The 23,437-nt window shown below is 45.0% G+C and overlaps 1 protein-coding gene across 1 annotated transcript in view; it reads left to right on the top strand.

The window, feature by feature from the left end:
- Positions 1-23,437, top strand: part of NEB (nebulin) — a 136,205-nt gene that overhangs the window by 43,994 nt on the left and 68,774 nt on the right. Inside the window, 30 exon segments of the mRNA XM_050900496.1 lie at positions 539-850; positions 1,905-2,108; positions 2,463-2,567; positions 2,661-2,768; positions 3,708-4,019; positions 4,703-4,906; positions 5,261-5,365; positions 5,459-5,566; positions 8,709-9,020; positions 9,704-9,752; positions 9,755-9,906; positions 10,261-10,365; positions 10,459-10,566; positions 11,486-11,797; positions 12,496-12,699; positions 13,466-13,570; positions 14,283-14,390; positions 14,949-15,260; positions 15,677-15,880; positions 16,954-17,058; positions 17,237-17,344; positions 17,724-18,035; positions 18,522-18,725; positions 18,920-19,024; positions 19,168-19,275; positions 19,451-19,762; positions 20,250-20,453; positions 20,648-20,752; positions 22,363-22,470; positions 22,646-22,957. Of these exon segments, the coding sequence (XP_050756453.1) occupies positions 539-850; positions 1,905-2,108; positions 2,463-2,567; positions 2,661-2,768; positions 3,708-4,019; positions 4,703-4,906; positions 5,261-5,365; positions 5,459-5,566; positions 8,709-9,020; positions 9,704-9,752; positions 9,755-9,906; positions 10,261-10,365; positions 10,459-10,566; positions 11,486-11,797; positions 12,496-12,699; positions 13,466-13,570; positions 14,283-14,390; positions 14,949-15,260; positions 15,677-15,880; positions 16,954-17,058; positions 17,237-17,344; positions 17,724-18,035; positions 18,522-18,725; positions 18,920-19,024; positions 19,168-19,275; positions 19,451-19,762; positions 20,250-20,453; positions 20,648-20,752; positions 22,363-22,470; positions 22,646-22,957 (5,412 nt within the window).

Genomic DNA, 23,437 nt, shown 5'->3' with positions numbered 1-23,437 from the left:
CCTTGTCACTTCCCCAAGCTTAGTGGCTGTAGGCGTGCAGCTGGGGACACACAGCGGGCTGGGAGAATAAGACTTGTGAGCACTGTGCAGGAGAGCCTGGTGCAGTGGAGTGTGTCAGCTGCTGTGGGCTGTGCAGGTGAGTGCAGTCAGGGCTGTGCAGGATGAGGCCCAGGTTGCCTACTGGAGCAGTCTGATGGTTTTCCCTGAGTTTTGCGTCCCAGCTGCTGAGCTGGCCTCTCAGTGGGGATGCTTAGGTTGTGTGGAGACCCTGTCTGCTGGCATGCGTTGCTCCTGGTTCCCGAGCTAGCTTGGTTGGAGTTGCCGTCTGGGCCTCCATGTGCCTCCTGTGGCCCAGTGCAGGCGTGGGTGGGATGGAAGTGTAGGACACAGTAGGGATACGCCGCACTTAGACGCTTCTTCACGTGGTGATCTTGCCAGGCTCCATTAGCGAAGGGCTTGCTCACAGGCACTGGTACAGAATAGTGTCAGAAGGGCGAACAGCTGACCTGAAACTTACTGAGCTTCTTTAACCCTGCAGTACAAGTATAAGGAAGGCTATCGCAAGCAGCTTGGCCACCATATCGGAGCCCGTAACATAGAGGATGATCCAAAGATGATGTGGTCGATGCACGTAGCCAAGATCCAGAGTGACAGGGAGTACAAGAAAGCCTTTGAGAAGACAAAGACACACTTCAGTAGCCCGGTGGACATGCTGGGAATCGTGTTGGCCAAGAAATGTCAGGAGCTGGTCAGCGACATTGATTACAAGCACCATCTGCATCGGTGGACCTGTCTGCCAGACCAGAACGATGTTGTACAAGCCAGGAAAGTGTACGACCTTCAGAGTGATGTAAGTTGTTCTTTACTGGCTGTGTGACAAGCGAAGTCTCTCTTGTGTTGTGTTCCTTTGTTGGAGAAGGTCCAGGTGGGGAACAAAAGTCTAGGCTGATTCTGTGAGACTGAGACTGTGTTGCGGCTGTACTATCTTGCTGAATCATAGAATCATAGGTAGTTTGTGTTGGAAGAGAACTTAAAGATCATCTAGTTCCAACATCCTTGCCATGGGCAGGGACACCTTCCGCTAGACCAGGTTGCTCAAAGCCCCATCCAACCTGGCCTTGAACACTTCCGGGACGGGGCATCCACAAGTTCTCTGGGCAGCCTGTTCCAGTGTCTCACCACTCTCACAGTAAAGAATTTCTTCCTAATATCTAATCTAAATCTCCCCTCTTTCAGTTTAAAACAATTACCCCTGTGTTTCTATTGAAAAGGAATTTTCAATTTCAGCCTTTCTCAACCAGGTCTCCTTAATTTCTCATTTTACAGTTCATGAGAGATCTCAGCAGTCCAGCTTTCTTTTTGCTGAGATTTTGTCAAGAATAGGCAGGGATGAAGTTTGTGTGGGTCATACTTTATGGTCAGAGAAGAGTCCTGTCTTGCCTTGAGCATTTGTGGGGGAGGGTTGCTGCAGGTGGCTAGAGTTCTGTATGGCCGGGGAAGGGCAACGGAGTGAAATACTTTCTTTTGGAGGAGCGACAGCGGGCAAAGGGCAGCCGTGTGTGCAGCGAGGAATGGTATGAAGGGCCGTAGGTGGTGAGGTATAAGGCTCCTCCTGTGCCTCTGCTAGGTGGAGATTGCGAAATGGGGCAGGTCTTTCCTGGGGAGACTAAGAAGATGGAAGGGAGGAGGAGGGTTTGTGGATTGCTTGGCACCTGCCTGTGCTGTTGTAGGAACGGGGAGCTTGTGTACGAGGAGCTGAGCTTAATGGGAGTCCCTTTTGTGGTGGCTGGTGCGTTGACTCAGGGGAATGTGTTTTGGTAGGCAGAGCTTCCGTTGGTAGGAGGAATGGTTGCATGGAGTAAGGAGATTGCTGAGCTGCTTTGTGTCCTTGCCTGTCCTTTCAGAATGTGTACAAGTCCGACCTTCTGTGGCTGAGGGGCATTGGCTGGTTGCCCAGTGGTTCACTGGACGATGAGAAGAATAAGAGGGCGAGCCTCATCCTGAGTGAAAAGAAGTATCGGCAACACCCGGACACCATCAAATTCACGAGCCTTCCTGACTCGATGCCTATGGTTCTGGCAAAGCACAACTCTGACATTATGAACCAAGTGAGATTTCCTTGTGTTTGCAACCTGAAGGAAACGAGCGCCTTTGTTTCCCAGGACGTTGGGCTCTCTCCTGGCAGGGCCTGGGTTTTGCAAGGGGGCTATTGCATCCTCTTGCATCAGGGATTTGTGTTCCTTGTTGTAGATGAAATTGCATTTTGTGTGGTTGGAGCAGTAATTGGGTGCAGTGTGGAAAAGGAAAGGGTGAAGCGTTAGAGAGTTTTGGGCCAAGAAAAGGCATTCCTGAGTCAGTGCAAAGTAGAGGCCCCTTGCTTCAGTTGGTTGCGCTAGTTTGCTCTTTGAGTTTGTTGCCCTTTGCTTGCGTGATCTTATTTCACGTTGTACTTGTTTTTTCAGCGTGCGTACACCTCAGCCTGGGAGAAAGATAAAACCAGCGTTCACATTATGCCGGATACTCCTGGTATTCTGCTAGCCCAGCAGAACCAAGTGAACTTCAGTGAGGTAGGTGTTTGAGGTGGGGTTAAGTGTGCGTCCCTGGAGAGTGCTGTCCTGGGAAGAAGTGTTGCTTGAGGGGAAGGCTTGTTTTTCTTTCAGAAACTGTACAAGCTTGCGATGGAGGAAGACAAGAAGAAGGGCTACGACATGCGGGCAGATGCCATTCCTATCAAGTCTGCTAAAGCTTCCAGAGACATTGCAAGTGATGTAAGTACACAGGAGCGCTTGGCGGCACACCCTGTCGGAGAGTTTCCAGGTGCTTGCGGTTGAAGCCCAGGGTTTGCAACCTTAGCCAAATGGAGGGAACACAGCTCTTACCTGTGTTACCATTGAGCTGGTCCGTAAATGGTTCTGGAGGGTCTGCCTGTAGGTGTCCGTGCGTGTTATGGGTGTGCAGTGTTGCGAGGGAATGTGTAGCTGGTGTGGAGAGAGTAACTGTGGGAGCTGGGTGATGGACCTAATCCAAAGCAGCATCCCTCCTGGTCTCGTGGCAGCATCTCCTCGTGCAACAGACTGGACTTTTGAGGTGGTGTGCTGCCCTCAGTACTGCCAGCCTGCACTCCCCTGAAGTTGCAGCTAGACAGCTGAGCTGGACATTAGGAAAGAAAAGCCAAACCAGGTTTTTGTGTAAAAATAAAGGCAGTATAAAAGTAAATAAATTTTTATTGTTTTAGGTATTAGTATAAAAATGTGTTGCAGATATGTGTTTGGTATCTCTATTTAAACTTCCAGGTCTGTCTCTATGTTCTGCCAGTTTTTATCTCCTGAATAGATTGAATAGGAGTTTTATTTGGCTATCATGCTTGAAGGTCACTAACTGATTCTTTATGTAGGGGATATTTATTGAACTTGGTGCCTTTTGCATCGCTGCCATGATTTGGAGACATTTTTTACTCTCTGTTACTGAGTAGTAGCTCTTCATATGTAGGCCAGGGAGTGTATTTCAAAATGCGGAACTCGTATCAGGCAGATAATGTTGTATGAATCCTTTTATAGCTGTCCACTGCAGTTCATCAGCTGAATACTTTCTCACTGTAAAGTCTCTGTGGCTTGAGACACTAAGTTGTCTGGAGGTCGAGCCACAGGGGCTGCTAGGGATGTAAAGAAAGCTAAACTAAAACTGACTGAACATTTTTTTGCCTATAGTACAAGTATAAGGAAGGCTATCGCAAGCAGCTCGGCCACCATATCGGAGCCCGTAACATAGAGGATGATCCAAAGATGATGTGGTCAATGCACGTAGCCAAGATCCAGAGTGACAGGGAGTACAAGAAAGCCTTTGAGAAGACAAAGACACACTTCAGTAGCCCAGTGGACATGCTGGGAGTCGTGTTGGCCAAGAAATGTCAGGAGCTGGTCAGCGACATTGATTACAAGCACCATCTGCATCGGTGGACCTGTCTGCCAGACCAGAACGATGTTGTACAAGCCAGGAAAGTGTACGACCTTCAGAGTGATGTAAGTTGTTCTTTACTGGCTGTGTGACAAGCGAAGTCTCTCTTGTGTTGTGTTCCTTTGTTGGAGAAGGTCCAGGTGGGGAGCATAAGTCTAGGCTGATTCTGTGAGACTGAGACTGTGTTGTGGCCGTACTATCTTGCTGAGAGTTGGTGTGGTGAACGGTCAGGGATGAAGTTTGTGTGGGGTCATACTTTATGGTCAGAGAAGAGTCCTGTCTTGCCTTGAGCATTTGTGGGGGAGGGTTGCTGCAGGTGGCTAGAGTTCTGTATGGCAGGGGAAGGGCAACGGAGTGAAATACTTTCTTTTGGAGGAGCGACAGCGGGCAAAGGGCAGCCGTGTGTGCAGCGAGGAATGGTATGAAGGGCCGTAGGTGGTGAGGTATAAGGCTCCTCCCGTGCCTCTGCTAGGTGGAGATTGCGAAATGGGGCAGGTCTTTCCTGGGGAGACTAAGAAGATGGAAGGGAGGAGGAGGGTTTGTGGATTGCTTGGCACCTGCCTGTGCTGTTGTAGGAATGGGGAGCTTGTGTACGAGGAGCTGAGCTTAATGGGAGTCCCTTTTGTGGTGGCTGGTGCATTGACTCAGGGGAATGTGTTTTGGTAGGCAGAGCTTCGTTGGTAGGAGGAATGGTTGCATGGAGTAAGGAGATTGCTGAGCTGCTTTGTGTCCTTGCCTGTCCTTTCAGAATGTGTACAAGTCTGACCTTCTGTGGCTGAGGGGCATTGGCTGGTTGCCCAGTGGTTCGCTGGACGATGAGAAGAATAAGAGGGCGAGCCTCATCCTGAGTGAAAAGAAGTATCGGCAACACCCGGACACCATCAAATTCACGAGCCTTCCTGACTCGATGCCTATGGTTCTGGCAAAGCACAACTCTGACATTATGAACCAAGTGAGATTTCCTTGTGTTTGCAACCTGAAGGAAACGAGCGCCTTTGTTTCCCAGGACGTTGGGCTCTCTCCTGGCAGGGCCTGGGTTTTGCAAGGGGGCTATTGCATCCTCTTGCATCAGGGATTTGTGTTCCTTGTTGTAGATGAAATTGCATTTTGTGTGGCTGGAGCAGTAATTGGGTGCAGTGTGGAAAAGGAAAGGGTGAAGCGTTAGAGAGTTTTGGGCCAAGAAAAGGCATTCCTGAGTCAGTGCAAAGTAGAGGCCCCTTGCTTCAGTTGGTTGCGCTAGTTTGCTCTTTGAGTTTGTTGCCCTTTGCTTGCGTGATCTTATTTCACGTTGTACTTGTTTTTTCAGCGTGCGTACACCTCAGCCTGGGAGAAAGATAAAACCAGCGTTCACATTATGCCGGATACTCCTGGTATTCTGCTAGCCCAGCAGAACCAAGTGAACTTCAGTGAGGTAGGTGTTTGAGGTGGGGTTAAGTGTGCGTCCCTGGAGAGTGCTGTCCTGGGAAGAAGTGTTGCTTGAGGGGAAGGCTTGTTTTTCTTTCAGAAACTGTACAAGCTTGCGATGGAGGAAGACAAGAAGAAGGGCTACGACATGCGGGCAGATGCCATTCCTATCAAGTCTGCTAAAGCTTCCAGAGACATTGCAAGTGATGTAAGTACACAGGAACCCTTAGTCTTTCTGTCTTCTCAGTGTTACTTAACATTTCAGAAAGAGATGGGGGAAAAAGTCATTGCATCATAGAATCATAGATTTGTTTGGGTTGTGCCGGACCTTACACATCACCTAGTTCCAGCCTCCCTCGCCATGGACAGGGACACCTTCCACTAGACCAGGTTGCTCAAAGCCCCATCCAGCCTGGCCTTGAACGCTTCCAGGGACAGGGCGTCCACAACTTCTCTGGGGAATCTGTTCCAGTGTCTCACCACCCTCACAGTAAAGAATTTCTTCCTAATATCTAACCTAAATCTACCCTCTTTCAGTTTAAAACTGTTCATTTAAAACTGTTACCCCTTGTCCTATCACTATAGTCCTTGATAAAGAGTCCCTCCCCATCTTTGTTGTAGGCCCCCTTTAAGTACTAGAAGGCCGCTATAAGGTCTCCCTGGAGCCTTGTCTTCTCTAGGCTAAACAACCCTAACTCTCTCAGCCTGCCCTCATAGGAGAGCTGCTCCACCCCCTGATCATCTTCGTGGCCCTCCCCTGGACCCGCTCGAGCAGGTCCATGTCTTTTTTACGCTGGGGGCCCCAGAGCTGAGCACAGTGCTCCAGGTGGGGTCTCATGAGAACGGAGTAGAGGGGGAGAATCTCCTCCCTCGACCTGCTGGTCATGCTTCTTTTGATGCATCCCAGGATACAATTGGCTTTCTGGGCTGCGAGTGGACATTGCCGGCTTCTATTCAGTTTTTCATCCACCCATACCCCGAAGTCCTTCTCCACATGGCTGCTCTCAATCCACTCATCGCCCAGCCTGTATCCATGTTTGGGATTGCCCAACCCATGTGCAGGACGTTGCCCTTGGCCTTGTTGAACTTCATGAGGTTTGCACAGGCCCACCTTGCTAGCCTGTCAGGGTCCCTCTGGATGGCATCCCTTCCCTCCAGCGTGTCAACCACACCACACAGCTTGGTGTCGTCAGCAAACTTGCTGAGGGTGCACTCAATCCCACTGTCCATGTCCCCAACAAAGATGTTAAATAATACTGGTCCCAGTACAGACTCCTGAGGAACGCCACTTGTCACTGGTCTGCAATCGGACATCAAGCCATTGACCGCAACTCTTTGAGTGCGACCATCCAGCCAATTCCTTATGCACTGAGCGCTCCATCCGTCAAATCCATGTCTCTCCAATTCAGAGACAAGGATGTCATGCGGGACAGGGTCAAATGCTTTGCACAAGTCCAGGTAGATGACATCTGTTGCTCTTCCCTTATCCACCAATGTTTTAACCTCGTTGTAGAAGGCCACCAAATTTGTCAGGCACGATTTGCCCTTAATGAAGCCATGTTGGCTGTCAGCAGTCACCTCCTTATTTTCCATGTGCCTTAGCATAATTTCCAGGAGGATCCGCTCCATGATCTTGCCAGGCACAGAGGTGAGACTGACCGGCCTGTAGTTTCCCAGGTCTTCCTTTTTTCCCTTTTTAAAAATGGGGGTTATGTTTCCCCTTTTCCAGTCAGTGGGAACTTCACCGGACTGCCATGACTTCTCAAATATGACGGATAGTGGCTTAGCCACTTCGTCCACCAGTTCCCTCAGGACCCTTGGATGCATCTCCTCAGGTTCCATGGACTTGTGCACCTACAGGTTCCTTAGATGGTCTCGAACCTGATCTTCTCCTACAGTGGGCAGTACTTCATTCATCCAGTCCCTGCCTTTGGATTCAGTGAATTGGGCAGTGTGGCTAGAGCACTTGCCAGTGAAGATCGAGGCACAAACGTTGTTGAGTGCTTCAGCCATGTTGGTTATAGCCAGCTCTCCCGTTTTGCTCAAAGGAGGGGGTACAGTTTCTTTGATCTTCCTTTGTTGTCCTGTGTACCTGAAGAAACCCTTCTTGTTATTTTTTACGTCCCTAGCCAAGTTCAGCTCCAGCTGTGCCTTGGTTTTCCTGATCCCCTCCCTGCCCTCCTGGGCCGTATCCTTCTTCCTCCCCTGCCTCACTTCCTGCATGTCGGGATTGAGAGCTCTTGCACTCCAAGAAAAATGTCTTTAAATACCTCCCAGCTCTGAGGGCAGTTTCCCAAGGAATCCCACTCACTAGCACCCTAACCAGCTGAAATTTTGCCTTTCTGAGGTTTAGAGTACTGACTCTACTTTTTACCTGTCCTGTACCCCTCAAGATTTAGAAATCTACCAAAGCATGATTGCTGCAGCCCAGGCTACATCCAATCTTGACCTCTTCGATAAGTTCTTTCTCATTAGTGAGCAACAGGTCCAGCAGTGCCTCTCTTCTGGTCAGGAGTCCATCACCTGTGCTAGGAAGTTGTCATCAACGCACTCCAGTAGTTTTCTGGACTGCTTGCAGTTCGCTGTGCTGCTTTTCCAGCAGGTGTCTGGGTGATTGAAGTCCCCTATCAGGATCAGGGCATGTGAGTGTGATGCTTCCTGCAGTTGAAGAAAGAACTCTTCCTCAACCTCCTCTCCTTCATTGGGTGGCCTGTAGTAGACAGCAATCACAAAGTTTCCCTTGTTTGCTTGGTCTCTAATTTTCACCCATAAGCTCTCGGCATGCACATTGCTGAAAAAGTGTCATGTTGCCCCTTGTCACTTCCCCAAGCTTAGTGGCTGTAGGCGTGCAGCTGGGGACACACAGCGGGCTGGGAGAATAAGACTTGTGAGCACTGTGCAGGAGAGCCTGGTGCAGTGGAGTGTGTCAGCTGCTGTGGGCTGTGCGGGTGAGTGCAGTCAGGGCTGTGCAGGATGAGGCCCAGGTTGCCTACTGGAGCGGTCTGATGGTTTTCCCTGAGTTTTGCGTCCCAGCTGCTGAGCTGGCCTCTCAGTGGGGATGCTTAGGTTGTGTGGAGACCCTGTCTGCTGGCATGCGTTGCTCCTGGTTCCCAGCTAGCTTGGTTGGAGTTGCCGTCTGGGCCTCCATGTGCCTCGTGCGGCCCAGTGCAGGCGTGGGGTGGGATGGAAGTGTAGGACACAGTAGGGATACGCCGCACTTAGACGCCTCTTCACGTGGTGATCTTGCCAGGCTCCATTAGCGAAGGGCTTGCTCACAGGCACTGGTACAGAATAGTGTCAGAAGGGCGAACAGCTGGTCTGAAACTTACTGAGCTTCTTTAACCCTGCAGTACAAGTATAAGGAAGGCTATCGCAAGCAGCTTGGCCACCATATCGGAGCCCGTAACATAGAGGATGATCCGAAGATGATGTGGTCGATGCACGTAGCCAAGATCCAGAGTGACAGGGAGTACAAGAAAGCCTTTGAGAAGACAAAGACACACTTCAGTAGCCCGGTGGACATGCTGGGAGTCGTGTTGGCCAAGAAATGTCAGGAGCTGGTCAGCGACATTGATTACAAGCACCATCTGCATCGGTGGACCTGTCTGCCAGACCAGAACGATGTTGTACAAGCCAGGAAAGTGTACGACCTTCAGAGTGATGTAAGTTGTTCTTTACTGGCTGTGTGACAAGCGAAGTCTCTCTTGTGTTGTGTTCCTTTGTTGGAGAAGGTCCAGGTGGGGAGCATAAGTCTAGGCTGATTCTGTGAGACTGAGACTGTGTTGTGGCCGTACTATCTTGCTGAGAGTTGGTGTGGTGAACGGTCAGGGATGAAGTTTGTGTGGGGTCATACTTTATGGTCAGAGAAGAGTCCTGTCTTGCCTTGAGCATTTGTGGGGGAGGGTTGCTGCAGGTGGCTAGAGTTCTGTATGGCAGGGGAAGGGCAACGGAGTGCAATACTTTCTTTTGGAGGAGCGACAGCAGGCAAAGGGCAGCCGTGTGTGCAGCGAGGAATGGTATGAAGGGCCGTAGGTGGTGAGGTATAAGGCTCCTCCCGTGCCTCTGCTAGGTGGAGATTGCGAAATGGGGCAGGTCTTTCCTGGGGAGACTAAGAAGATGGAAGGGAGGAGGAGGGTTTGTGGATTGCTTGGCACCTGCCTGTGCTGTTGTAGGAATGGGGAGCTTGTGTACGAGGAGCTGAGCTTAATGGGAGTCCCTTTTGTGGTGGCTGGTGCGTTGACTCAGGGAATGTGTTTTGGTAGGCAGAGCTTCTGTTGGTAGGAGGAATGGTTGCATGGAGTAAGGAGATTGCTGAGCTGCTTTGTGTCCTTGCCTGTCCTTTCAGAATGTGTACAAGTCCGACCTTCTGTGGCTGAGGGGCATTGGCTGGTCGCCAGTGGTTCGCTGGATGATGAGAAGAATAAGAGGGCGAGCCTCATCCTGAGTGAAAAGAAGTATCGGCAACACCCGGACACCATCAAATTCACGAGCCTTCCTGACTCGATGCCTATGGTTCTGGCAAAGCACAACTCTGACATTATGAACCAAGTGAGAATTTCCTTGTGTTTGCAACTTGAAGGAAACGAGCGCCTTTGTTTCCCAGGACGTTGGGCTCTCTCCTGGCAGGGCCTGGGTTTTGCAAGGGGGCTATTGCATCCTCTTGCATCAGGGATTTGTGTTCCTTGTTGTAGATGAATTGCATTTTGTGTGGCTGGAGCAGTAATTGGGTGCAGTGTGGAAAAGGAAAGGGTGAAGCGTTAGAGAGTTTTGGGCCAAGAAAAGGCATTCCTGAGTCAGTGCAAAGTAGAGGCCCCTTGCTTCAGTTGGTTGCGCTAGTTTGCTCTTTGAGTTTGTTGCCCTTTGCTTGCGTGATCTTATTTCACGTTGTACTTGTTTTTTCAGCGTGCGTACACCTCAGCCTGGGAGAAGGATAAAACCAGCGTTCACATTATGCCGGATACGCCTGGTATTCTGCTAGCCCAGCAGAACCAAGTGAACTTCAGCGAGGTAGGTGTTTGAGGTGGGGTTAAGTGTGCGTCCCTGGAGAGTGCTGTCCTGGGAAGAAGTGTTGCTTGAGGGGAAGGCTTGTTTTTCTTTCAGAAACTGTACAAGCTTGCGATGGAGGAAGACAAGAAGAAGGGCTACGACATGCGGGCAGATGCCATTCCTATCAAGTCTGCTAAAGCTTCCAGAGACATTGCAAGTGATGTAAGTACACAGGAGCCCTTGGCGGCACACCCTGTCGGAGAGTTTCCAGGTGCTTGCGGTTGAAGCCCAGGGTTTGCAACCTTAGCCAAATGGAGGGAACACAGCTCTTACCTGTGTTACCATTGAGCTGGTCCGTAAATGGTTCTGGAGGGTCTGCCTGTAGGTGTCCGTGCGTGTGTGTTATGGGTGTGCAGTGTTGCGAGGGAATGTGTAGCTGGTGCGGAGAGAGTAACTGTGGGAGCTGGGTGATGGACCTAATCCAAAGCAGCGTCCCTCCTGGTCTCGTGGCAGCATCTCCTCGTGCAACAGACTGGACTTTTGAGGTGGTGTGCTGCCCTCAGTACTGCCAGCCTGCACTCCCCTGAAGTTGCAGCTAGACAGCTGAGCTGGACATTAGGAAAGAAAAGCCAAACCAGGTTTTTGTGTAAAAATAAAGGCAGTATACAAGTAAATAAATTTTTATTGTTTTAGGTATTAGTATAAAAATGTGTTGCAGATATGTGTTTGGTGTCTCTATTTAAACTTCCAGGTCTGTCTCTATGTTCTGCCAGTTTTTATCTCCTGAATAGATTGAATAGGAGTTTTATTTGGCTATCATGCTTGAAGGTCACTAACTGATTCTTTATGTAGGGGATATTTATTGAACTTGGTGCCTTTTGCATCGCTGCCATGATTTGGAGACATTTTTTACTCTCGGTTACTGAGTAGTAGCTCTTCATATGTAGGCCAGGGAGTGTATTTCAAAATGCGGAACTCGTATCAGGCAGATAATGTTGTATGAATCCTTTTATAGCTGTCCACTGCAGTTCATCAGCTGAATACTTTCTCACTGTAAAGTCTCTGTGGCTTGAGACACTAAGTTGTCTGGAGGTCGAGCCACAGCTAAACTAAAACTGACTGAACATTTTTTTGCCCATAGTACAAGTATAAGGAAGGCTATCGCAAGCAGCTCGGTCACCATATCGGAGCCCGTAACATAGAGGATGATCCGAAGATGATGTGGTCGATGCACGTAGCCAAGATCCAGAGTGACAGGGAGTACAAGAAAGCCTTTGAGAAGACAAAGACACACTTCAGTAGCCCAGTGGACATGCTGGGAATCGTGTTGGCCAAGAAATGTCAGGAGCTGGTCAGCGATGTTGATTACCGCCACTATCTGCATCAGTGGATCTGTCTGCCAGACCAGAATGACGTTATCCATGCTAAGAAAGCCTATGATCTACAGAGTGATGTGAGTACTCGCTGATAAGCGTTGGAATTCTAAAGTGTATGTAATTTCTTTAGAATATAAGCTATAGAAGCTGCTTGGACTGTCTCTTACAGTGTTTTATCACCTTGTGTTTTTATTTACCTGTTCCAAGCAAGCTCGTAAGATTTTTAGGAGTGAATGAATCTGTGTGTAAGGAAGATTGAGTATAATGAAGGTTTATATACAGCTAATCTGTTAGCCGAACAGTAGAATTAACTGCATGTAATCCTTCATAATAGACAATCTTAATATCTTTATATCCATATTAACTGCATGTGAAGAGGAAATTGCCTAGTATGACTTTTTTTTTTAGTTGTATTACTTTAGAGGAGAGAATTCCTTTGTTCTGTCTTGGAGAAAATGGTTTAAATTAAGACCTGCTGTTCTTAGTGGGTGACCATTTATTTGTTGTGAACAAATGTTACAGGAAAAGTTTATACTGACTTTCAGGATTTTGTTTTAATGCCATTGCTCTTTGACCATTCCCCACCATGTTGTTGGGTGAATGATACCTCTTGAAGACAGATATGGGGTCTGAATCTAGGTTGCTAACAGAAATTGTTTTGCAGATTGAACTCGGAGGGAGGCAACTTACAGAAAGTAAGCATTAGTTGCATGGTATATATGAAATGTTTAACTGGCAATATTAATGAGACAGCTGTCTTTGTATTTTGTAATAGAATTGCTACAAGTCTGACCTTGAATGGTTGCGGGGCATTGGTTGGGTCCCAATTGGTTCCCTGGAAGTTGAAAAAGCCAAGAAGGCAGGGGAGATCTTGAGTGATAAAGTATACCGTCAGCCTCCGGACACAATCAAGTTTACTAGCGTCACTGATTCTCTAGAGATGGTCTTAGCCAAGCAGAATGCAGAGACAATGAATAAGGTGAGTCTTGATTCGATTAGGTAACACATCAGTAGTCTCCGCCTAAACCCTGGAGACAGGACTAGAAATACAGGTGTGTGGTTGCTGTGTGAGATTTCAGCACAGTGAGGCTTTAAAAGTGTAAGTTACATTCTTGGTAATCAACAGGTAACTTATTCTCAGCAAGTGCTAATTTAATAATACCTTCCAAGTTACCAAATTACATTGGAATTGTCAGTTGTGAAGCTTTCCACATACTCTACTGTGTATCTAGTAATGTGTTACCTAACTTTCATCTAATTTTTAATATAGCAATTTGTCTAATAAATCTAATAATTTATCAAGTTTATCTAGTAACCTAGTAATTAATAAACTACTTGTTTTAGGGCAGTCTTTGAAATATCCATATTTTAAACAATTCAGCATAGTACTGAAAATGTAAAAGTTTTTCTGAATCTGTGGCTCTGATCTCAATCCTATTTCTGTCAGTAAAACCATTTCCTCTTTCAAACAGGCCTTGTTCTTAGAGTTTAGATCTCTGTGTGTCTGATTAGCGTTCTGTGCTTTTTTTCTAAACATTTTTTTTTAACAGAATTCTTTCTAAGTTACTAATTCTTAACCTGGACATTAAGTATCTAGAGGAGTGAATATAAAATCTCATTGCTATATAAGGAATAAGGATTTTTTAGACTTGGAGTACAGATCTGTAATTCTTCTTATGTTTTAGGAGATCTCCAAGTAGTCACCGTTTTTGTTCCCCCTTTAACATACATTATTTCTCCTGCAGCGTTTATATACTGAGGCCTGGGATAAAGACAAGACACAAGTCCACATAATGCCTGACACACCTGAAATCACACTGGCAAAACAGAACATGCAAAACTACAGTGTGGTGAGTGTGTTAGCTCTCCAAATGTAACAGCTGGTCTGTTTCACGGCTGGATCATCAGTGTTCTGATAAACCTTATATAGATGATACCATCAGTGTCTTTAAGTAACCCCTAATATTTATCCTCAAAACTGTGACTTTAAAAACATCATTTGCATATTTGTACAGTAGTGCATACATACAACAGTGAGCACTATTGAGAATAACTTCCATGCAAAGTTGTGTGTCTTCAGTGAATTTTTGGGAGTCATTTCTGCCAGCATGCATACTGTTCAGAAGGCACAAAATTAATTCCAACATTGGAAATACCAAAAAGGTGATTTCCAGCACAATTCTGAAGAGCAGTGATCCCAGTGTTCAATGTTAGTTCAGGCAAATAAATTCACATCAGTAAGAGGTGGTTTTAAAAAGTAAGTTTTACTCTACTTGTATAGAAGAATAGTTTAGCTCTAAAATTATAGTCAGTGTTATGTTATTTGAAGTATTGAAAGAAAAAAATCATTAGCTAGTGTATTTAGCAAAGATCTTCCTTTGATATGAATTTGTATCAGCTACTGATCTGGGGCTTTGAGTTAAGCAAGTTAGATAAAGCTGGGTTAGAATAAATCTTAACGCCATTTTTAAAACCTACTCTACTTACAAGCAGTTTGTTTTGTATAGAATGTAATATATGGAACTGACTTACATGAATCCCATTGTTTAATTCTTTACCTAGAACCTCTACAAACAGGCCATGGAAGAAGCAAAGAAGAAAGGCTATGATTTGAGAAGTGATGCTATCCCCATTCAAGCTGCCAAGGCATCCAGGCAAATTGCCAGTGACGTAAGAAACTACTTTTTTGTTTCTTTGTGTGGTGACATCTGATCTCTGCAACCTGAAAGTTAATAGCTGGATTCTGTAAAAGGCATTTCAATTAAACTGTAATCTCTAATAATAGATTTTTGGAAGCAAATTATTATATACGTTTAAAGACTTAATTGTAAAAATTAAATGTTGAGAAGTTATAAGGACAATATAATGCTGCTATCATGTTAATTTTATAGCTCATAAACCTGTATCTTTAATTAAATCTTAACAGTATGTATATTATTATATTTAATAGGGATTAAATATTTAATAAGGAGAGGACTTTTTCTCACTATTATTAGTGAAGAATGTTTTTTCAAAAAAACTGAAAGGTCTCTATTTAGAGTTCTAACTCAGTTCTCAAAAATTTAGTGTGAGAATCCATGTTATTAGCCCCAGAATTGCTTTGACAATTTGGGTTTTTTGACTGTAGGTTATAGAGGAATTTGGAGAGTTTATTATTAGAAATATTTAATATGAGTAACTGATATTTAGAGGTGATATAGAAGTATAATATCTTGATTTATATTTCAGTACAAATACAAAGAAGGCTATCGCAAGCAGCTTGGTCACCACATAGGGGCCCGTAACATAGAGGATGATCCAAAGATGATGTGGTCGATGCACGTAGCCAAGATCCAGAGTGACAGGGAGTACAAGAAAGCCTTTGAGAAGACAAAGACACACTTCAGTAGCCCAGTGGACATGCTGGGAATCGTGTTGGCCAAGAAATGTCAGGAGCTGGTCAGCGATGTTGATTACCGCCACTATCTGCATCAGTGGATCTGTCTGCCAGACCAGAATGATGTTATCCATGCTAAGAAAGCCTATGATCTACAGAGTGATGTGAGTAAATAGTTAAATTTGTAATACATAATTAAATATACTAAGTCTTGTGCAGTAGAATTTTTAAAAGATATATAATATGCCTTAGTTGCTTGCATCAGACATGTTGATAGAGGTGAAATGTTTAATATTCTATCATCAAATTTATGTTTAATCCTATTTTCTCAGGCCTTAGCCTGAGGTGTAATTTGTGTGTAACTCTGGTATTTGTGAAGTTCTTCAATAACTCTATTCTTTTTGTTACTTAATAGTTATTTTAATAAATCTTCAAAAATAACAATTGTTTCCAAACCCATATCCTGCTACTATGCAGAAATACATACAATTGTTCATATAGACTAGGATATGCTTATTTATAATTATTTTAATATTTGATCACACTTGCACATATATAATGAACTTTCAAATTTTTTCAGGCTGTTTACAAATCAGACCTGGAATGGCTAAGAGGTATTGGATGGGTTCCTATTGGTTCCATAGAAGTTGAGAAAGCCAAGAAAGCTGGAGAAATCCTGAGTGAAAGGAAGTATCGTCAACCAGCAGACCAAATTAAATTTACTAGTGTGACAGATTCTTTGGCCATGGTCTTAGCCAAGCAAAATGCTGAGATAATGAACAAGGTGAGGTTTGGGGTTTTTTTTGTCAAAATCAAGAGTATTACTAGCTAATAGAACTTGTTCATGAGGTAAAAAATACAAACTACAAAGTAAGACTAAACACTTCTGTTATGAACTTAGAGAAAATGAATGTCCAAATTCAGCCTTTGCACAGGAAAGCTCTTATCTCAGGGCTCTGTCTGAACTGAACACTTAGGTGAATTTTTTCTAGACATTTTTACTGAATCACATATTTTTCAAGAGTAATACTAAAAATTTTGGTGAATTTCTCTCTTCCTCCCATCTCAGCTGAAATACTATTTTTAAATGTTTGTTTGGTATGGTTTTTCTATTTTGTTAATGCTACTTCACTATACAAAGCTCATCTCTGACAGAACAGGCTAAATTTTTTTGCAGTTCTTAGACAATACTGTGAAATCTGCAGAAACGATGTTCGAGCCAGGTGTTAGGGTATGTCCAGAGGCGGTGCTGCCAGGACCATGCTATAAGATAGGATGTAGCAGAATATTGAGGCTTTTACTGCAGCTGCTATAATGATGTATTGTTGACTGAATGTCACACTGCATGATGAACAAGTTATGAGGAAATAGCTTATGTTCTCTGGAAGTGAAGCTTCTGCAGTTTATTTCAGAACTGGAGCATGAAAGTTGCAAAGTACCTATTCCTTCTCTTTAATAAGAAACGTCAATCAAACAACGTGAACAGATATGGCAGAATAATGAATATAGTTTTCCTCCTACAGTAGTTTCCCAGCAATCCTAAATCAATCTATTGCTGTGCCAGCTTAGCCTGAGAAATAATGAGGAAGGACAAAGTTTCCTTCTTGAGCTGTTCAATGAGAAGCTTTACTATATCAGGGTATTTAAAGCTTGCTTGAACTACCCCTCGCAGTTTGTAAAATACTTTCTTTGGACAAATGTATTAGTTTGGTTATATATATCTTGTTCTGTTTCAAGATTACTTTTCTTTTATATCATGGATATATTTTTGATAACTACTGCTTTCAGATTTGCAGTCTTTCCATCATGACACACATAAAGAAACTTTTTAAAGGAATGTGTTTTCCTCTCTCCTAGCGTTTATACACAGAAGCCTGGGATGCAGACAAAACATCAATTCATGTCATGCCTGACACACCGACAATTTTGTTAGCGAAGGCCAATGCAGCTAATGTTAGCCAAGTAAGAACATTTAAACATATACTAAAGTAACAGAAATTCAGAAATTAAGTAAGCATTTGTTTAGCCATAAAGATCTTCTAAAATATGCATTCATGAAAATTTTAAGAAAAAATTATGAAATGTAGAAATTCCATCTTTCAGAATATTGAGAAGCCATTTTCTGTCTTCTTTTGTGTAGAAACTTTATACACAAGCTTGGGAAGAGGCCAAACAGAAGGGTTATGACATGAGAGCTGATGCAATTCCAATCCGAAGTGCAAAGGCATCAAGAGATATTGCGAGTGATGTATGTTCTTCCTTTACATTTATTTTCAGTTAGCTTGAGAAACGAAATTGAAGTAATAAGCTATGTACAACAAAAAACCATGGTATATCAGATTCATCTTGAAAGCCTACTAACAAAGAATTCACTGCAGAAAGAAAATGGGCAATCGTTTCCAAAAAGAACATTGAATTGTAAATCCTGACATTAAACAGATATTAGAAAATAATAAACTACAATGAAAATACACAAAAGCTGTGGAGCAAGAATGCATTAGGCATTTATAAACTCTTAAATAAGTATATTTCATAACATAAAAAAATATATTTGTGATCAGTATGAAATTATGTGAAATTCATCCTAGATTCACTATTTCTTTTAATACTTCTTCTTGCATTTCTAGTACAAGTACAAAGAAACGCACGAGAAGCAGAAAGGCCACTACATTGGGTGCCGAACTGCCAAGGAGGATCCCAAACTGTCGTGGGCTGCGCGTGCCATGTTGCTGCAGAACGACCGAATTTACAGGAAGGCGTACCATGATTCAAAGGCCCAGATCCACATACCGGTCGACGCGATGTCGGTGCAGGCAGCCAAGGAGTGCCAGGCACTAGTCAGTGATGTTGATTACCGCCACTATCTGCATCAGTGGACCTGTCTGCCTGACCAGAATGACGTGATCCATGCAAGGAAGGCCTACGATCTACAGAGTGATGTGAGTGAGAGTAACAGTAGAAAAGCTTTATGGCAGGTGTGTGAGGCTCCGTTTGTTCGTGACTGTGCAAGTGTCCTTTGAAATGCACGTTCATGAGCGTGCAGTCAGTCCTGGTGTGTTTATTTTAATTCATCTGGATGATCCTTTCCAAATCAGCAGTGTTTTTAGCCTGGGGGCCAGAAATATTCCAGGCAGTTCCCATGGAAGGGAAACGTATGTTTCTGATGGTTTTTTGGTCTACTGCAGAATGTTTGCTTGCAGATTACACCACTGGTCTGCACGTAGCCAGTATCTTTCAAAGACCAGTAATTTTCTTGCAGTGCAAGTCAGGGTTTACCTGTGTGTGGGAAGGACCTGGTACGCCAGAGTCTCATTGACTGCTTGTTGTGTAACTGTACGAGGAGGAGCTTGGGGAAAGCCTTGTACAAACCCGCTCTGTACGTAGAGTTGCCTCTGCAATGTCAGTAACGCTTGGTTTATTTGTAGAATGTGTACAAGTCAGACCTGGAATGGTTGCGAGGCATCGGCTGGTTGCCAGAAGGTTCTGTGGATGTGGTCAAAGCCAAGAAGGCCCAGGAACTCCTGAATGAGCGGTTGTACCGCACGCGGCCGGAGGAGATGAAATTCACTAGCATTACTGACACGCCAGACGTTGTCCAGGCTAAGATCAACGCTTTGCAGATCAGCGACGTAAGCTTGCCTTTCACTTACCTTTCATGAATGTGATGACATTTCTTTTCTCTGTGGCGGAGAGAAGAGTTTCTACTGTGGGAATGACTAATTGGAGAGTATTGCAAATCAGAATTACCAAAGAATTCCTGTTGGTGTTTTTTTTTCAGTGTTCAGACCATAGTGAAATGTCGTTATGCTTCCTTTTTCCTTAGCATCTGTATCGTGAAGCCTGGGATAGAGATAAGACGCAGATTTCCATACCTTCCGATACTCCTGTAATGCTGCAGTCCAAAGTCAATGCTCTCAACATCAGCAATGTAAGAGAATAAAATGATACGCATGTGAAGTGTTACAAAATTAAGAGTATGACAATTGCTCTTCCAGAGCAGGTTTTAAGCAAAGGCATGGGTATCAGAGAGTCTTGACTGCATGTAACAAAGGTGATTAATTTTCTTTGCAGAAACATTATCAGAAGGCCTGGGATGAGGCCAAGGCGAAAAGCTATGACATAAGAGCTGATGCCATTCCCATCAAACACGCCAGGGCTTCCAGAGACATTGCTAGTGAGGTACAGTCTTCTCTGAATGTGGTTGCTGTATCTGTCTCTTCCTGTGTCCCGCTCAGCAGAACTGAGTGAAGTTCCGTTCAGAGGGCTGACAGCTTAGGAAGTTGAAAGCCTTTTGTTCGTTAGTCACGTTCAGGTGAGCAATGTGTGGCGGCTTACGTTGTTTCTGCATTTCTAGTACAAGTACAAAGAAACGCACGAGAAGCAGAAAGGCCACTACATTGGGTGCCGAACTGCCAAGGAGGATCCCAAACTGTCGTGGGCTGCGCGTGCCATGTTGCTGCAGAACGACCGAATTTACAGGAAGGCGTACCATGATTCAAAGGCCCAGATCCACATACCGGTCGACGCGATGTCGGTGCAGGCAGCCAAGGAGTGCCAGGCACTAGTCAGTGATGTTGACTACCGCCACTATCTGCATCAGTGGACCTGTCTGCCTGACCAGAATGACGTGATCCATGCAAGGAAGGCCTACGATCTACAGAGTGATGTGAGTGAGAGTAACAGTAGAAAAGCTTTATGGCAGGTGTGTGAGGCTCCGTTTGTTCGTGACTGTGCAAGTGTCCTTTGAAATGCACGTTCATGAGCGTGCAGTCAGTCCTGGTGTGTTTATTTTAATTCATCTGGATGATCCTTTCCAAATCAGTAGTGTTTTTAGCCTGGGGGCCAGAAATATTCCAGGCAGTTCCCATGGAAGGGAAACGTATGTTTCTGATGGTTTTTTGGTCTACTGCAGAATGTTTGCTTGCAGATTACACCACTGGTCTGCACATAGCCAGTATCTTTCAAAGACCAGTAATTTCCTTGCTGTGCAAGTCAGGGGTTTACCTGTGTGTGGGAATGACCTGGTACGCCAGAGTCTCATTGACTGCTTGTTGTGTAACTGTACGAGGAGGAGCTTGGGGAAAGCCTTGTAGAAAACTGCTCTGTACGTAGAGTTGCCTCTGCAATGTCAGTAACGCTTGGTTTATTTGTAGAATGTGTACAAGTCAGACCTGGAATGGTTGCGAGGCATCGGCTGGTTGCCAGAAGGTTCTGTGGATGTGGTCAAAGCCAAGAAGGCCCAGGAACTCCTGAATGAGCGGTTGTACCGCACGCGGCCGGAGGAGATGAAATTCACTAGCATTACTGACACGCCAGACGTTGTCCAGGCTAAGATCAACGCTTTGCAGATCAGCGACGTAAGCTTGCCTTTCACTTACCTTTCATGAATGTGATGACATTTCTTTTCTCTGTGGCGGAGAGAAGAGTTTCTACTGTGGGAATGACTAATTAGAGAGTATTGCAAATCAGAATTACCAAAGAATTCCTGTTGGTGTTTTTTTTTCAGTGTTCAGACCATAGTGAAATGTCGTTATGCTTCCTTTTTCCTTAGCATCTGTATCGTGAAGCCTGGGATAGAGATAAGACGCAGATTTCCATACCTTCCGATACTCCTGTAATGCTGCAGTCCAAAGTCAATGCTCTCAACATCAGCAATGTAAGAGAATAAAATGATACGCATGTGAAGTGTTACAAAATTAAGAGTATGATAACTGCTCTTCCAGTTTTTGCCCTGTGTCTTTTAGATTTTGCTGTAAATGCTGTTGTACTAGTGCCATCATCTAATGTGCTTGTATTGTAAACAGTAAATTACGTCTAGGGGCTTTTTAGGCATAGTGTGTTGTTGATGAACCAGTGAGCACTGTTTATGAACCAGGCATTCATTAAGCAAGGAGGCCTGAGGTTGATCTGGAATCCATGCCACTGTATTCTCTCTGTCTGTGTGAATGTGAAATTGATGGAACTGCTTCCATGGAACATGCCAGCACTGATGCCTTTCATCCTAAACAGCGCAGATTCCTGAGGGAGTGACTCATGGAGTTGCCTGCCTTGCTTGACAGGTTGTGTGTTCACGAGCAAACCCCGAAGTTCAGTGTGCAATTCCACACAACTCCTCCTCCCTTTGATGAAAACTGGCAAATACTTTCCATGGAGTTGTTGGAGACTGTAGACTCAACCCTGACATGTTTTGCAGATTTGTGATGTTTCACTCAGTTTTATGGGACTAACACACTGGAGATTCTGTAAAGCTGGAAACATTTCCCATTTTGCATTTTCAGCAGGACTTGACTGGGGCTTTGCCTGGAAACTCTATTTACTCCCAGCCTTTCTTGACGTTGATAGTATGTTAAATATGTGATTGAATTAGGTGTGAAATATTTCAAGTGCTATTGCAACAGACATTTCACTTCCCCTGTTTTTGTCTTGCTCGTGCTTTGATTACTGTTTTTTTCTGTGTTCCTAATAGTCTGACCTGCAATAGCATTCAGTTTCTGAATTTTCACAGTCATCAAAAACAAAGTAAAAAATGTGTCATTTACCCACCTGTACTAATGACAAAGTTGCCAGCTGGGCTGACCAAGCTTCTGTGGACCAAGATGCCACTAAAGCAGGAGCTTTCATGTTCTTGGGTGTGATGTCCTGGACAGGTTGGGTGTCTCTAGACACATGAAGGCACTTTGGTTTCTGTTCAGTCTCATAAATGTACTGAGCCTCTCTGCCTGCACTCACTTTCTTGATAGGACTAAAAAAGACTGGTAAAGAAAGAAGTCTCTAGCGGCTGTCAGGAGGCTTCATAACTTAAGTAGGGTCTGGATACGTTTTGTCAGTAGAACAGATGTTTTGTCCCCAGTAGCTATGACCCTGCAGTCAGGTGTGTGTGAGCAGATCCTCTGACTGTTGTAGGGTCATGCAGAATTCAAGGTTGGTCGTGGAGGTGTACACTCTGTCCGTTGGGCTGCCTGTCTGGGGCCTGTGTGGTGAGCTCATGTGTGTGGTCAGCAGTAGTCTGTTAGAGGGGATGTAGTGATGTGTTTTCAGGAATATTTCAGCTGCCTCTTTGTGTTTTGGATTTTAGAACTACTTTAACTTTTAAGTCATGAGTTTTCTGTTAAGACACTTGCCAGGATCATTATTGTAACCCTGCCAGTTACAGGGGACAAACAGAGCACCCAAGCTGTTAATTCCAAGAGAGTAGGTTTTAAGCAAAGGCATGGGTATCAGAGAGTCTTGACTGCATGTAACAAAGGTGATTAATTTTCTTTGCAGAAACATTATCAGAAGGCCTGGGATGAGGCCAAGGCGAAAAGCTATGACATAAGAGCTGATGCCATTCCCATCAAACACGCCAGGGCTTCCAGAGACATTGCTAGTGAGGTACAGTCTTCTCTGAATGTGGTTGCTGTATCTGTCTCTTCCTGTGTCCCGCTCAGCAGAACTGAGTGAAGTTCCGTTCAGAGGGCTGACAGCTTAGGAAGTTGAAAGCCTTTTGTTCGTTAGTCACGTTCAGGTGAGCAATGTGTGGCGGCTTACGTTGTTTCTGCATTTCTAGTACAAGTACAAAGAAACGCACGAGAAGCAGAAAGGCCACTACATTGGGTGCCGAACTGCCAAGGAGGATCCCAAACTGTCGTGGGCTGCGCGTGCCATGTTGCTGCAGAACGACCGAATTTACAGGAAGGCGTACCATGATTCAAAGGCCCAGATCCACATACCGGTCGACGCGATGTCGGTGCAGGCAGCCAAGGAGTGCCAGGCACTAGTCAGTGATGTTGACTACCGCCACTATCTGCATCAGTGGACCTGTCTGCCTGACCAGAATGACGTGATCCATGCAAGGAAGGCCTACGATCTACAGAGCGATGTGAGTGAGAGTAACAGTAGAAAAGCTTTATGGCAGGTGTGTGAGGCTCCGTTTGTTCGTGACTGTGCAAGTGTCCTTTGAAATGCACGTTCATGAGCGTGCAGTCAGTCCTGGTGTGTTTATTTTAATTCATCTGGATGATCCTTTCCAAATCAGCAGTGTTTTTAGCCTGGGGCCAGAAATATTCCAGGCAGTTCCCATGGAAGGGAAACATGTGTTTCTGATGGTTTTTTGGTCTACTGCAGAATGTTTGCTTGCAGATTACACCACTGGTCTGCACGTAGCCAGTATCTTTCAAAGACCAGTAATTTTCTTGCAGTGCAAGTCAGGGTTTTACCTGTGTGTGGGAAGGACCTGGTACGCCAGAGTCTCATTGACTGCTTGTTGTGTAACTGTACGAGGAGGAGCTTGGGGAAAGCCTTGTACAAACCCGCTCTGTACGTAGAGTTGCCTCTGCAATGTCAGTAACGCTTGGTTTAT

The sequence above is a fragment of the Gymnogyps californianus genome, chromosome 7 (assembly GCF_018139145.2).
Source record: "Gymnogyps californianus isolate 813 chromosome 7, ASM1813914v2, whole genome shotgun sequence".
NCBI classification, from domain to species: Eukaryota; Metazoa; Chordata; class Aves; order Accipitriformes; family Cathartidae; genus Gymnogyps; species Gymnogyps californianus.
The sequence above is the reverse complement of the archived record's forward strand: the minus strand, read 5'-3'. Positions and strand labels throughout refer to the sequence as shown.